The 15,743-nt window shown below is 53.3% G+C and overlaps 4 protein-coding genes across 4 annotated transcripts; 2 read left to right on the top strand and 2 right to left on the bottom strand.

The window, feature by feature from the left end:
• Positions 1 to 1,360: 1,360 nt before the first annotated feature.
• On the top strand, positions 1,361 to 2,202 carry PG998_006930 (uncharacterized protein; the record flags this gene model as incomplete). The annotated part of the gene is made up of 2 exons (XM_066873746.1): positions 1,361 to 1,657; positions 1,882 to 2,202. The coding sequence occupies 2 exons, from the start codon at positions 1,361 to 1,363 to the stop codon at positions 2,200 to 2,202; spliced, it is 618 nt and encodes a 205-aa protein (XP_066729691.1).
• A 1,152-nt stretch (positions 2,203 to 3,354) lies between these two features.
• On the bottom strand, positions 3,355 to 5,118 carry PG998_006929 (phosphatase DCR2; the record flags this gene model as incomplete). Its single annotated transcript, XM_066873745.1, has 4 exons — positions 3,355 to 3,562; positions 3,700 to 4,226; positions 4,275 to 4,838; positions 4,876 to 5,118. Coding segments are annotated over 4 exons (1,542 nt in total), but the record flags the coding sequence as incomplete, so codon positions are not given.
• A 1,122-nt stretch (positions 5,119 to 6,240) lies between these two features.
• On the bottom strand, positions 6,241 to 8,082 carry PG998_006928 (uncharacterized protein; the record flags this gene model as incomplete). Its single annotated transcript, XM_066873744.1, has 1 exon — positions 6,241 to 8,082. One exon carries the CDS (start codon positions 8,080 to 8,082, stop codon positions 6,241 to 6,243), a length of 1,842 nt encoding a protein of 613 aa, XP_066729689.1.
• Positions 8,083 to 13,687: 5,605 nt separating this feature from the next.
• Positions 13,688 to 15,419, top strand: PG998_006927 (cytochrome p450 protein; the record flags this gene model as incomplete). The annotated part of the gene is made up of 4 exons (XM_066873743.1): positions 13,688 to 13,948; positions 14,002 to 14,127; positions 14,180 to 14,339; positions 14,398 to 15,419. The coding sequence occupies 4 exons, from the start codon at positions 13,688 to 13,690 to the stop codon at positions 15,417 to 15,419; spliced, it is 1,569 nt and encodes a 522-aa protein (XP_066729688.1).
• Between the last annotated feature and the right edge of the window lie 324 nt (positions 15,420 to 15,743).

Below are 15,743 nucleotides of genomic sequence, written 5' to 3'. Positions count from 1 at the left end.
AAGAGGGAGGAAGCAGCTTGGCTTATGTGATAGTTCCCAATTAGATGTATGCATAGGATAATTGCCAATCTTTAATCCAACTCCAAGTGGTTACGGCGGATATGGCGAGCTTTGGCTTTTCCAATGCGTTCATTACGCGTAACCCCCTTAAGGTCAATAGTGCTAGAAAAGATGAGACGGCCGGGAAAGCCCAGGGCTACGGCTGAGGTCTGAATAGCAATCAAAGCAGCGGAGAGAGTATACTATTCGAGCCATTGTTGGTGCCCATCCCTTTGAGCCTCTTCACCTCTTCTTTGGCTGGGTAGATACAGAACGACTACTGCAAGCTAGGCATCTTAGCCCACTACCAGGCCCTTCACCGATATGATAAAGGTGGCTGGATTGGTCCTAAATCCGGCAGGCAGTCGCGGGGTGGTCGATTTTCAACTCGGCCGGCCAGTAGCGAGCTGGGCATGCTCGTACCCAAGGGTGTTTCACTCGAGCGAACCTATGGCCGCATTGGGGCTCCGTTGAGACGAACAACGCAGCATAACAAGCAGCATGTTTGTCATACATAGACCCCTCATTGTGAGTGAATGTGGGGGTGCTCACTTACTTACTTACCAGCCAGGATTATCAAGACTTATTAATCAATTGATCGTGGACCGGAAGTACATGACATGTGCAAACTCGTAAATCCGGCTGCTCCGAGAAGCCGATAGATAGCACGATGGCACGATGGCCTGGTGCCTGGCTTCTTCGCTAGCTTACCAGCGAAAGGGCACGCAGCACGTCTTGACTCAAGTATGCATAGCATCGTGCTACTAATCCGGCCGGCCTGCTTGCATAATCGAAAAGTAAGCACCGCTGGCAGCGGAATTGCGGGACCCCCCTTGAAATCCTCCGAGTGGAGCATATAGCGTCGCCAATGCCAATGCCAATGCCATCGCCCATGCCCATGCCTAGCCATGCCACCCTGGCGACAGCGATTCAGGAACCACCAACCAACCTTCGAGTATATTCCCGTTCCATCCTCTTCCACGGCATTGCGCTATACGTACGCGGCTGTACAAGTGCAGGCCCCGCGTGCATCCGCTCAGCATCCTAAAACACACCTCGTTGTTGTCCAGCTCCAGCTCCACCCAGGCAAGCTTGCTCGTGTCGTCTCCAGTACTATCCGTGTGAAATAAATACCTTCGCGATGCGCCCCCAACTCCTCGCTGTCACTTCCTCCCTTCTCCGATCCACTACTTCTCGACTATTTCCCGCATCCTCCTTCACTCTTCCCGGCCTTCTTCTTGCCCACCCATACGCCGCCGTAAAAGCCCAACCGCAACTCCAACAACAGCAGTTTCTCTACTCCCAGCAAACCACCGCCAACATGTCTGCCATCAGCGCCAACTCGGTCCTCGACCTCATCAAGAACCGCCGCACCTACTACCCCCTGTCCAAGGACCTGCCCATCAGCAAGGAGCGCGTCTCCGAGATCGTGAAGGAGGCCGTCCTCCACACCCCGTCCTCCTTCAACGCCCAGTCCAACCGCGTCGTCGTCCTCTTCGGCGCCGACCACGAGAAGCTCTGGGACATTGCCACCGAGATCCTCAAGGCCATCGTCCCCGCCGATGCCTTCCAGGCCACCGCCGACAAGATGAACATGTTCAAGGGCGCCGCCGGTACCGTAAGTTCTCGCTCGCTTGCTCTGCATCACCCCCCTCCCCTCCCCCTCCACCCCCACCTTGGAGTTTGGGAAGAGTAGTGCCAGAAGGGGGTCCAAGCTGGTCCCCCACTACATGATACATACACCTTGCTGCTACCCCTCCATTCTGCTCTGCCCCCTACCCCTATCACAATGCCGCCACATTCCTTTTTCTGGCAATATTGTTGACACTCGTCTTTCAACAGGTTCTCTTCTTCGAGGATGAGAAGACCGTCCAGAAGCAGCAGGCCGACTTCCCCATGTACGCCGACAAGTTCCCCGGCTGGGCGACGCAGTCGGACGCCATGCTCCAGTTCGTCATCTGGACCGCGCTCGAGGCCGAGGGCGCCATCGGCGCCAACCTCCAGCACTACAACCCCCTGATCAACGAGAAGGTTGCCGCTGAGTGGAAGGTCCCCTCGGACTGGAAGCTCAACGCCCAGCTCGTCTTCGGTGGCAAGACCGGCGAGGCCGGCCCTAAGGACCAGATCCCCATCGACGAGCGTGTCAAGACCTTCGGTGCTTAAATCTGCACTGGGCCTGGTTTGACAGAATTGATGATGACTGCATATGGGAAAACAACAATAACGGAGTTCACAGCGACTAAACTTATGATATGACATGATTAAAGAGGAAAGGATCGCAATAGATACCTTGTTGGATAGAATATATATATTTCTTTTTCAGCGAAGACAGACTCCGAGAAGAGGTTGTTCTAGACATAGACGAATCACAAACCTAGATCTGTTGAAGCGAATCAAATGAAATCAATGCGATTAAGAAGACAATAACAGTGTACAACGTAGGCAAGTGAGTAGGAGAGAGGCACACGCGACGTCAAGTTAAAGCCTGCCCCTTGCTTGTCTGTGATTGGTCTAGGACAACTTATGTAAGAAATAATAAAACGAAAAGCTTCCCATGCAGGTAAGGTGCATGAGGTAGGTGGCGTTCCTTCCAAAAAGCAAATGCCTGCGTAAGGTTGTTCACTATGCGGATGTCTGTTGCCTAGCTTTTCTACCACGTGTTTCACGCAAAGAATGTTTGGGTGAGATGGCCTACATAGTATAGAACCGAAGAGGCTGGAAATATAGTGTTGTATGTGTATAACGGGGTAGTGATAGTGTCTTCAAACGTTGTTGCTATTTACTCATGTCTTTGGGATCAAAAACTACGAGTTGACCAATCAAGCTATTGCCAGGCCTTCTGGTTTTACGTGCTTATTTTCTTCTTTATACAAACTTCCTAATTTTAATTTTGATACGTCACAGTGAAGACATGCTGCAACGCTGCCTGTGACACCTAATTCGTGCACTTCAGCCCAGCTGCACTCCAGGAATCCCCCCTCTCGTCGTGCGTTTGTCATTTTGGAACCATCATCACCAGCCCAGCTGTTTCTTACCCCGAGTGATACGGACGGTAGACTTCATCCCCCGCCCATGACATGTAGCTAACCAAGCACCTATGCAATTCACTGGCCCCTTCCCATCATATAACAATCCCCAAAAGCTTCTCCCGTGGCGTCTAGAGTCATGCATGCCTAGAAGCTATCCAATAAACAGGGTATCGTATCCGGCGAGTGGCGAATGCCCTTAATGCCATGGCCAGTCGTCGGACTCAAAGATATCTAATAATCGATGCTGGCTGTGTGTGTGTATGTAAGTTTATGTGTGTGTGCTTGCCTATTCCGTGCTAGGCCCCATGACGTCCCCTCCCTTGTAGATGACCTGCCTGTCGATTTGTTCTTCCGTATGGTTCCACTCCATTCGTTTGTATGTCACGATGCTTCCTTCGTTCATGTCGAAATCGAAGAACCGCACGCGGCGAATGTATTGTTCGTAGCCTCCGTACCCCCCCAAACCCGGTGCCGCCACCGTAGCACATCCACAACTTGGGGTTTTCGTTTTCGTCGACGGACAAGCTGCAATAATCATTTGCGTGGTCACTGGGTATTCATGTTAGCTTTAAACACCAGAATTGCACACAGCGCGATTCATGTTATGACGAGAAAAGGGATGGTCACATACTGTCCGCAGCCTAACATGACGACGCCTTGCTCAACCAGGGCATCGCGGAACCCCGAGTTATACACAGGCGCCGTCACGCCTTCCCTCCACTCGCCCACCCGGGCAGCTTCTACATCCCGGTATTCCGGTAGGGGGATGTGGATAAAGGCAGCATTCATATGAATGCCGCTGTACTCCTTGTGCTTCTTCTTCAAGCTCGAAGCTGATCGCTTGAACCAGTCGATCTGATTCTTCTTGATCCAATCGTAGCCTTGCCACTGCCGCTCGTCCGGCGAATATGAATGCGAATCCAAGAGCCATAAGGTTAAGGCCGAGTGCTTCGAACCTCCGCGAGCAAGGACTTCGACAAAGTAGTTGCCCACGCCGTCAATGTCATCTGGCCCTGCCCGAGATAGCGAGTACGGCAAGGACTCGACTAGGGCCATCTGGCCTCGGCGCCCTAGGGCTCCTTCATCGTCGTGATTGCCGAAAATGGAGACATAGGGAATCTTGCGCTTGATGAGGGGTTGGGCGTACTTGAAAATCGCCTAGATACAGTTAGTAGCAGCTCTCATAGGGTCATATTGCAGTCATACCGAAGTCGCATCAGGGGCTGTATCTCCATTCACTTGATCTCCGCTCAGGACAACCAAGTCGGGCTTCTCCTCATCCAGCAATTTGAGGACGAAATCCATGGTCCTCGGGTCGGCCATGCATTTTCCTCCATTGTACTCGTCGGGCACAGGATCGCGGCAAGCGCCGGTGCCAGTGCTCAAGTGTAGGTCCGCCAGCTGCATAATCTTGAACCGGCCGCTATCCTTAACGCGCGGTTGCGGCCGCACCGGCTCGATGTGTTTGCCCCGGCGAATGGTGATGTGCGCTGCGGGGATCGAAACATCAGCGTCCAGCAGCAAGGGCGTGCCCGTGATTTCCCATCCCTCTCTCGCTTCGACGGCGTCGTCGCCAAAGAGGACGTCCACGGCGGTGACGGCCTTCTTAGAGTCGCTCGCGTGTGCCTTCTTGGACCGCTGGATCCACAGACCGCCGGGCCGCTTCTCCCATTTCGCGTCGGCCTGGCCCTTGACGCCCGAGGAGGGGTCCAGCCGCCCGACCTTTATGTCCATGACGACCTGGTCGCCCGAGACCAGCTCCTCCTCCTTCTGCCGCCGGATGTGGACGTAGGCGCTCGTCACCCACCCCCTTGCCCAGGTACAGGTCCTTCTCGACGCGGTGCCACAGGTCCTTGTCGAGCTTGCACGACGAGAAGAGGTTGACGGAGGAGCAGGTGGTGATGGTGACGTCGGTGACGACCAGCCCCGGGTGGTGCTGGGGCATGTATTCGTGGATCGCATTAGGGAGGACGCGGAAGTTGCGATCGATGAAGAAGACGACGAGGAATGTGAAGAGCGCAGCGGCCGACAGCTGGCTAATGGTACGGACCTAATGCGCGAAAGTGTCGTGCGTCAGCGATCTGGCCATGGACATCTGCACAGGCATTGGATTGGTGCGGGCGGGCGCGCAGGCAGAAGAGCCACAGAGACAACGAAGACTGCGACAACTGCTACCACTTACTATTCGTCGCGTCATGACTACTTATTGTGGCTTGGAAGCGCGTGGTGGCCGATGATACAAAAGTCACCGACCAACAGCTCTGAGCTATCACAAGCGATCCGGGATCAGCACCTGGCGGGCAGGGCAGCTAGCGAGAGCGTGGTGACGGGATGCGGAGTTGTCGTCCGATGTGGCGTCCTATGCAGCATCTTCAACCCAGGAGCAGGGCCAGTAGGTGTTCATTCAAGAAAGAAAATAAGCCAAGCAATTCTTCTTCCAATTGTAAGTCGATCGTTTGGCAGAATATGGAGCGCAGTGGGAAATAGGAGAAAGGCCGTGTTCGGTGTTCGAAGAATTGCTTTCCATGCGCCGCAAGTGGAAACTTCTTGGAGACATCCCTGACAGGCGTTGACGGGGACAGGCGAGACAACAGGCAGAATGGCAGGCCAGGCTTTCCGACTTTGACGGCTGATCCGGGGTACCAGTCGCAGCCGCCAAGCGGGAGTTAGCCTCTCTTGGCCTTAGTTGCGTCCTGAGCGAGGCTGACGCACATAAGGTCGGATCCGAGTCCGAGTCGTAGAGCTGATGCACCGAGTTTCAACAGTGTCCCCCGACTAATCTCCGATGCATCACTCTCCCGTTTGCACATTTCTTTAGATCTAATATTCCTTATTGGATCCTGTAGATCACTATATACGTTGCGTCTATTTTATATACAGATGGCGCAATCAATTCGCTAGCCTGAGAGCAGGTGTAGTCGTCGTATTTCCCAACCCACTCAATGCAAATGCCGGAATATGCACCCCCAAACCATGCGCCTCGAAACCCCCAAAGATGCCGTCCAAGCTCGCGCAAACGCTGAAATGTCTACTACTAAATCATCATGACAGCCAATCTTCCTGAGGCGGTAGATGTCTCTCCATCCTTCTGTGGTAGTCTTGGTGGTAAGGAAGACCAAACTCGACTGAAGCAACCGGATCGCTGCACAGTCTTGAAGCGGGGTCACCCCGTTTACCATGTCTCAGCAATGTACTGACCGGCCTCCTTCTTCAAGTCCCAGAATCGTCGAGCTTCCTCCTTCTCCAAGTTGCCCTTCTGCATCGCCACTTGGATCAAAGCCTCCTCGACTCCCTCGCCCATGCCCTTGGAGCTTCCGCAGACAAAGCAGCGACCGTCGACCGAGTTGATAACATACCAAACAAGGTCGGCCTGATTAAGAACCTCCTCCTGGACGTATCGTCCCTCGCCACTGCGACTCTCTACTATGCGCTTGACGTCGCTCTCGTGGACACCCCATTCACCACCATAGATCTCATCCACCAGGGAGTCGCGGATACCTTGAAGAACCCACACCTTGTTCGCGCAGCTGGCATTCTTCAACCGCCGTTGCACAAAGCCACGGAAAGGAGCGATGCCAACGCCGGCCCCAATAAGGAGCATTGGACCGTCCGAAATGAATTGTTTGGCGAGGGGGTTAGCCATGAGTCCTTTGAACATGGGAATATAGAGCTGCGGCGCAGCTTCACCATTACGCTGCAGTTCGGTGAATTTTCGCGATTGGCGCTCAAAGAAACCCGAGCCGACACCAGTACGACAACCCTTCTTCCAGTCGGTTGACTCGTGAACAGTGACTGCAATCTCAATAAGGCGGTGCTGCTTGCCGTCACGGATCTCAAAGTTCTCGTGGGGGTCGCTGGATAACGAGTAGAAACGGGGCATCAATGGTTGAAGCACCGACAGCAATGCGTCCAGAGGGGGCTTGGATGACGGGAATGCATGAAGAATCTGGGACACTGAAACATGAGGCCCAGTACGAAGGTCACAGAACACGCCCTGGCCTTCACCAGAACATAGGAACATCAGCACCTTCTTCTCGGTTGGGTCGTCTGCATGCTCGGCCAACACTCGCAACAGTGATTTGGTGGGTGCGTACGACTGGATATCGGAGCACCAGGTGAGCAGATCCCGTCGAGTGGTGACGAGCTCACGAGGCTGGTCGTCACCCCAAACGGTAGGCCATCGTCCCGTGGTGGTCTTCAGCAGGACCGGGCGGTCTCTCAGGAAGCGGGGGATGGACAAAATGTCGAGGACTTCCTCTACCATCTCGGCATCGTTAGGAGCAGAGACACCGATGGCACCTCCGACCTTGAAATCCAGACCGCCCTCATCAGGGTAGTCGGTCATATCGAGGTCGAAGTGATAAGTGCGCTTTTCAGCACCAGGCCTCGTCAGCTCTCGAGTGTTGTGAATCTTGGCAGGAAAGACATGGTAGGGAGGGTGAGGCTGGACGAAAGATGGAGGTTGAATAGAAGTATCCAGGTTCTCGAGAGTCAGCTTCTGAGTAGCCTGGCGCGCGACACTGCTGGCCTCACTGCCCAGCGAGATGGCCGAGTCGGTAGGTGAAGGGGTGCTGGAAGTACGTCGCATCGGTTGCAGGAATGTCGTTTGTTCCGGTAATTCGGCAACATTGGACAAGACTGTGGGGATATCACCAATCTTCAGGCAAAGGGACTGGAAGGCCTCATTGTCTGGAAGTGTGATCTTTTCGTACTCGAGACCATCGTCCTTTTTCTTGCTCAACTTCATGCAGCAGCCGCCACCGCAGCATCGGCTGATCAGCTCAGTAGTCGTCTCGCCGGTAATGCGCTGAATGTCGGCTGCGCTTTGGGCAATGAGCCTCGTGGAGGCCCGCCGCCGGCGCGGAGGTTCAGGTTGCTGAACCGGCTCCTCTTGATCCTCTGATGCGGAGTCTTCCGAGTATGTAAGTGATGGGGCAATGGACGGCACACGAGGCTCGCATGGAACACTGTCCTGTGCGTTGCTGACCAGCAACTGATCGGCTGGGGCGGCCATCTTTGCGTAAGAGGTATGCGACTTTGTTATAGGATTCGATATCGATTGGAGTTTGGATGATCGACGCAGAGTGAGTTCGAGGAGTCGGGTACCACAAGCAATTGCTTGTTTGCAGCGAAACGAATGTGAGCGGTCACTAGGTTACTAGAGACCCTTTTATTCCTGAACCCTCTCCTGATTGCCTTTTGCACCAGTAAGTACTGGTGTGGGTGTTGGTAGGAGGGAAGTTGGTTTATGAAATTCGAGATTTATCCCCACGGGCGAACACCAACCAGATCGGCCGCTCTCGGCTGTGATTAGCTCAATCCGAACAATGGTAGGGTTGGTTGTATCAAGGATTGAAGTCTTTGTAGTGGGGTGTCTTGGGTTATGAGGAGTGTAGATGGAAGCCGAATTCAGTTTGAAAACGAGGCCGACTTTCTGGACGAGAAGAGTCTCGATATTGGGACTGAATGACAATTTGATTTGTGTTCTTGATTTGTGATGCGAGACTGGTTGGTCTCTAAGCAAGTGAATGGCGGGACTGATCAGATAATAATGGCGGGCTTGCTGAACAATGATGACAGACCCGGGACCTAACCGGGGCTCTGAGAGGAGGCCTGGAAATTTCCAACTCCACTAGCATCCCCCACTATTTACTCCTTTCCTTTTTCTTTACTGGGTACGACCTGAACTTTCCACCGGAGAGCGTTATCAGATCGCTATGCATGATGATATTGTACACCACATTCTCTTTTTTATGTTTTGTACGCTGTCAGGCATCACCCTCGCTCTCGGGGACTGATTCACGACGAAACGTCCTCCATCCAATGCTACAATGCAACTTTTCGCGAGACGAGGAAGGGACTAGTAAGTATCTGATCCAAACCGCTAAAGGTGTTGCCGACCCATCGGAGGGAGCGTCAGTGTTTGTGGCCAAACATTTAGTTCCGGCAAGCCCCCAGACAGGTGCATATGTATCATCTGCCCACGTCGGTATTATGTCTGATACGGCATGCATCATTACATACATCCCGAACCGAACCGATTGCCTCCACCGCTCAACCACCCCCCTTTTCGCGTGAACTGAAAGACTGCATAGAGTCGTCATATCGTTCGCGTGACCGTTTACGGAAGTGTGTTGACTGGTGCAAGCAGCCAATTGCACCATTGCGCCTAGGATTTCTCGGTTGGGAGCCTTCCAACTTCCTCGGCTCGTTGGGGCCGTATACTGTGTCGACGGCTCATTCAATAATGAACAACAAGCGGGGACAATCTCTGGGGTGAATGACTGCCCATGCAGGGCAATCTTGCCACCGGCTACCAAAATTCGCCAATGGCCCGTAGGCCGCCGTCGGCGCTGCTAACCAAGTGTCGCCTGATTAGGGCAACGTTCTCGAAAGCAAACAATGTTCTTCGCGCCAAACATCGGACGATATCGGAATCTGCCTAATCGCCCTGGGGAAGAGGCCAATCGCACGATAGCATGACATGGCACCACTCTGCTTTTCTGTTGGGCTTCTAGTCTACTGATCCCTTCGACCATCGAAGGAGGAGCCTATGCTTGGCTCCCAATTGAAATCCCCATGACCCCGAGAGATAGGACGTCCCCGACCTCCCCAGCTTGGCAATTGCTAAAAATGCACCCCGTTAATTATCGCGATGCGATCTCATGCGCGTCCCTGACTAGGGACACTTCCGCCCAGCCGTCCTTTAAATGACCATGGTCACCTGAAGGGTGGATTTATTCTCTTATTATTGCCAACCTCTTGATTTAGCTGAAGCCATGGGCTATGCCAACATCTCTCGTATCAAATACCTATTCCAGTCTGACTCGCACACTGTAGGTATGGATGGGTCCATGCCTTCTTCGATGCATTGCTGATTGATTAGATTGATAAGATGAGAAACAATCTCCGACACCGGCCTGCCCCCACACGTTGGTATGCTTTGCTGTCCATCAGATAAACCCTCATGGCACCAAACGCAGCCACTCAATGGGGATTGACCGGGGTTGGACCCCGTCTTCACGGATCTGATAACTCTAAAGTGGACTTGTCTAATGGCCCTCCCTTCATTCTACAAGACATGTCTCACAGGATTGGGTCGTTCTTGATGTCCTGGATGCACCGGCACGGTGTCCTTGCAGCACAGCACAGCATTGCAGGAGATGGTCAGAGTAAGTGCATTCTCTTGGCTATCTACTTGTTGAGGATTTGTTGGGAAGACTACCCAGCTTTATGGCCTCGTAGCCTGGAGAGGGTTTGTTAAACTACCTAAGCAACAGAACTGTCGCCTACGCATCTTCTTTGGCCGTCCCTACGAGCTCATCACTCACTCAGCAGTGGCTGCGTCGACTGAAAAAGTATCCCTGCTCAGTGTGTTATGCTCCCAGCTTCTCGGGCCAAGCCTCATTCCGCGGCAGCCGCCCGAAAGAATTAGCTCAAGGGGTTTATCGGATTCTTGTTTGCAATTAATCATCTTGGCTGATCAGCCTCCAGGCAATAATGGTTCCCTCCGACTGGACTATCATCATTCCGGCACACCGCCAAATAGCTGATGATTAGCTGGTAGATGCTGACAACCCACCCACCGGCGGCGATGTTGCTTGGTTGGCAGGTTTGCGGTCGTGATGCCTACAGGTTCAAGCCTAAGCCCCTTCGTCAGCTGATGCTGCCCAACTGTCCCTATTCCCCGTACAGGGTTGGTGTGGGAGTAAGACTTGAGGTGCCATCGGCAAAAGCGCAGTAAGCCTCCAGCGAGAGATGCTCATGCTACATTGCTCACAACAGCAAACGGCTCGGCCTATCCAGTGATCCATGCTGTTAGGAAAGCTGTGTGGAAAGCATCTACTAGTCACCCATACTTATGAGAAGCACCCATCGGTGACTCAAACCACATGACCGATGCCAAAACCCATACATTCACGAAAACGCCATTGAGCCTTTCGAGCACCAATGTAGGAATCACGCCAAGTACTCGTATTGAACCCCACGACATTGATGAACGGGCTATACACGTACACCGCTACGTCCCGAAAGGCCTTGTCCGATACATAATTCAGTTGCCGGGATCATATGTCAAGTACCTAAGGGTATCTGTCCTTACTATGTGGTATATCATTGACGCCGATATATGCGATATGATTAGGCCATTACCACAGCTGCCAGCCATCTGGAGTGCTAATAGCTCCACGTATTTGTAAGTTTACATCGTTTTGGTTCGATGATTCAATTTCAATGGCCTTGCATGCCGCTGATTGTGTGCTGCGCGGACACTGATAGCTAGTCCCAACGTATTACAACCATGTCAAGGCCTTCAGCATGAGAAGAGGACCAAAGAAAGCGTTTTAGACCCCTCCAGAGACTTCCATTGCCTTAATCGGCTTGTACGCCGCATTTCAAACCTTTGCCTTAGGTGGCAGTTTCGCGCAGATTATCAGAATCTGTGCTGCTGAGACTTCTCAAAGGCGGAAGGTGTACATAAAAGAAGAATCGTCGGTACCGATGCCGAATTGGCAATAATGATGAACATCGTCACGATCGCAGGTTGCATCGAAATCCCGGAATATATCCCTCGTATGTAGCGTCAATTGAAACATCCGCCTCTTCAGCCTGGACCGCGGGGTCTATGTAAAACCATGTCCTTTTCTCAGCTCGGGTCCCGAGGCTTGTTCTGCCCGAAGGCCCGTCGCGATGGAACTGGATAATGTTCGGCAGTTCAAAGGGGCAGACGGGCAACAGCTTACCTTTTATCGCGATTTGGGACGAATGGTTTCGCTTCTGCGCAGGGGCCTAGCCTACTATACTCAGCCCGAATCCCATAATTGCACTGGGCCACGCAGCACGGTCATCAGAAACATCAAAGGAACATGACGAAACCAACCGCTTCAGTTCCGATATCAGGCCAACTCCTCCACCATGAACGGGTTTCCTTTCTTGGTACAGCACTGCGTATAGTCTTGTGGGTGAGCTGGGACATGACCTGTCAGGCTATGTTGTCGAGAAAGAGGAAAGTGGCAAGTCGGAGCCAATTCGACGGAGAGGGGAATTTGAGACAGGCAAACAAACGAGCGCGGCAATAGTTGCTGTCTTGCCCAGAAATAGAGGAGCCAACAGCCCCAGTTCGCGTCAGGGCTCTCCGCAAACTTGGCTTTCCCACGTCGAAGCTTGGCCATTGACGGCTTGCAATGCTTATTTCCGTCTCGTCGTCGGGGACGCGGCCTGCAACATGAATTTGCTCACGGGGTTACGGACTTGAATGCTTAATCTGGCAAGATCACGGCAAAGAAGGCTCGAAGGTGACACTCGACAGGCCCATAAGTCCCGACCCTGGGTGGGTTGCGTGCAGTCACGATGCAACTATTCTGGGCGATGATCTCTGTTAAACCCTGTCTAGAGACATGCCAAGAGATTCAAGACGGGCTTCTGGCGCAAGAGCCTCAGCCGAACGAAACATCGACCAGATAGGACCCGGTAGAGAAAGAAGTGGACGGGTAACAGGTTACGGAAGAAGACGAAGAAGAGCTATGTATCCTCGATTGTTGGTTCCCTTGACGGAAAACAGCGATTAGATGGAAGCTGAACTCTAAGGCCAGATAGTGAAGCGCCCGTCTGTCACTGCTCTGGGCCGTGTTTTCGTCTAGTCTAAAGATCGTCTTTCCCAGCCGTCCACTAGCGCAAGGAAACTTGCATTGCCGTCGCTAGCTCTCGCCGAGTGACAGGTTTTGCCCGACGTTTTAGGCAATTGGAGGGATTGGAATGCGCTCGAGCTGGCAGGCCGCGAAGCTAGGATTTCGGAGAACAAGCAATCCGGGTCTTAGCACCCCTGCCTGTCCCGTGTTTCAGAGCTACGCCGTAACGGCAACACCAGAAACCGAAGCCATGGTCTCTCAAAACCAATGGGTACGGGGCTGCTGCGTTGGACGGCTCCTCCATGGCCCTCGATGGGTGTGCATTCCGAGGGCAGCTTGGGCGTTTGGGCGTTTGGGCAACGTTCAAGCCGTGATGGATGGATGGATTTCTTCAATCGTGATCGACAGGGACTGGGACTGGGACTGGGCCATTCATATGAGTGATGTTTCCAACTGCTCGTCTTTGGGGCATTTTCTTTCACTTCTTTTCCTCCCCCTCCCATCATCTTACCGACTCGCCTACGCTTGCTATAAACGACACACGGCAACACCCATATACACAGCCAATCATTTCCCAGAAAAGCCTCTAGATCCGGAAGGCCTTCTTGCCGGGGTGGAGTGACCGCTATAGTCGCATCCACAGATCAGCTACCAGCGTGGTCTAAACACCCGATCGACTTATTGTTCAGCTAGAACGACCAGCAACCATCGCATTGGGTACAGTTGTTCGACACATGTCAGATGGCATACAGGAGATAGTCTCAAAATTTCAAGCGGCGCGTATCGCGGTGCGCTTCCTCATTCTCGGATCGACATTCCTTAGCCAGCAGCCGGGTGACCTAGTGACGGACTAGCGAGGTCGATAACAACAAGCACAACCCGCCGCTGTCTGTGTTATATATTATCGGCACGAGCAGCACATAGTGACTGGATCCTAGATATCCTGGGGTTATATATCTTTCCTGGACTCGGACTTTCTACTCGACATCCAAAATGCAATCTCTACGACCATCTCCGGAAATCATGGAGGAGATGCGTCTTTCCAATAACGTCACCGGCCCGGAAGTTCTGCTTCAGTCACCGGAGCCGGTTGGCAGCCGCCTTAGCTACTACCTCGCTCTCCTGGTGGCGCTACTGATCGCATATCTGATGCGCCCTAAATCACAACAATCTGTCTCGGCACCATTCTATAAGGCTTCGCGGACGAAATGGATGTTCAGTGCAGACACTTTAGTCCGGGATAGCTATGGCAAGGTGCGGATCGGCGCACAATTTTCCTGGACTTGCCTCATGCTAACAAACCGCAGTTTCGGGATAGCGTATACAACATCAAGGCCACGGAGGGACTGAGAACTTTGATACCGGTTTCTCTGATCAGCGAACTGAAAGGACTCCCTGAGGACCATTTGAGTGCCCAGGAAGCCATTAAAGAGGTACAAGCTTTACAGTCAAAGATGTTTCCACCACGTTATTAAATATTTCCAGGCAATGCTACTCGACTACACCAACTTCGGCCCTGGAGATCACACCAATACCTTTCTGTTCTTGATGAAGACGAAATTAAGCCAGAAGCTTACACGATTCATTCCTCGCCAAAAGTCAGAACTCGACTACATTGTTGGACAAGAGTTCCCGGAATGCCAAGGTACGCCTTATACTCTGAAAGCGATATCCGCTGTGTGCAGTACTTACAAGGATCGCAGATTGGACGCCGATGAAGCTCCAGCCCTTCATGTTGCGAGTGATTGCGCGTCTGAGTGGCAGCATCTTCGTTGGATCGGAGCTCAGCCGCACGGAAGAATGGATGGATACGAGCGTCACTTACGCCATCAAAGTGTTCATCGCCGTGGTCAAGCTGCAATTCTTTCCGACTTGGATGCGGCCCGTCGCCAAACACCTGATCTCGGAGCTGGGTCAAAGTTCGCGGGATATTGCCAGGGGCGAGGCCATGCTGAAGCCTATCATCGAGGAGAGACTACAGAACGAAGAGATGAGCCCGGGATGCGAGCAACCGGATGACTTCACCCAGTGGCTGCTCGACTCGCTCCCGGAAGACCAAAAGCGAGACTACCGCGCGCAGGTACAAGTCCAGCTCGCCCTCAGCGCCGCCTCCATCCACACAACCAGCAACGCCGTGACGGACTGCTTCTACGACCTCGCGGCGCACCCGGAGTACCAGGAGATCCTGCGCGAGGAGGCGCACGAGGTGCTCGTGCGGGACGGCGGCTGGGACAAGAAGGACAGCATGGCGAAGCTCCAGAAGCTCGACAGCTTCATGAAAGAGTCGCAGCGCCTGGCCGGCAACGTGACAACCTTCATCCGCAAGGTCGTCAGGCCCATCGATCTCTCCGACGGCACCCACCTGCCCGCGGGCACGAACCTGCTGGCGCCGCTCTGCGGCATTAGCCGCGACGAGCGCTACTTCCCCGACCCCGAACAGTTCGACGGCCTCCGATTCTGGAAGCTGCGCCAGCAGTCCGCCGACGCGGCCAATCGCTGGCAATACACCAGCATCACGCAGTCGAACCTCGATTTTGGGCTGGGCAAGCACGCCTGCCCCGGCCGCTTCCTGGCCGGCAACGAGATCAAGCTCATCCTGGCCGACTTTATACTCAACTACGACATCAAGCTCAAGGACGGCGAGAGCCGGCCCGAGCCCATGATGTTCATGATGAGCAAGAGCCCGAACCAGAAGGCAGAGATCATGTTCCGGCGGCGGTCGTGAACGACAACAGCAAAGTACAGCGAGAAGTGTCAGTCGCCAGTCAGTCTTCATCATGTGGTAAAAGCATGACTTGGACCTGACCCTGACCCGATACGTCTTGTTTGGAACAGAATTAGAGACCTGAAAGGAAACAAAGAGATACGAGCGAAATCGCATACCATGATACCCACCAATATAGAGGTCGCGCGGTCGAACGATCATTGTCAACCTTCGGGGGGCCTGGAGCTTTCCGGTGTTATGACTTTGATACGGAGACATGAGGACGAAAGAGGCTACGAGAGAAAACTAAAGGCCACATGATGGAAAGGAGATGGGGAAAAGAAA

This window comes from Apiospora kogelbergensis (assembly GCF_038363985.1).
Source record: "Apiospora kogelbergensis strain CBS 113332 chromosome Unknown utg000005l_segment0_segment0, whole genome shotgun sequence".
NCBI lineage: Eukaryota > Fungi > Ascomycota > Sordariomycetes > Amphisphaeriales > Apiosporaceae > Apiospora > Apiospora kogelbergensis.
This window is presented reverse-complemented; position numbering and strand designations above follow the sequence as displayed.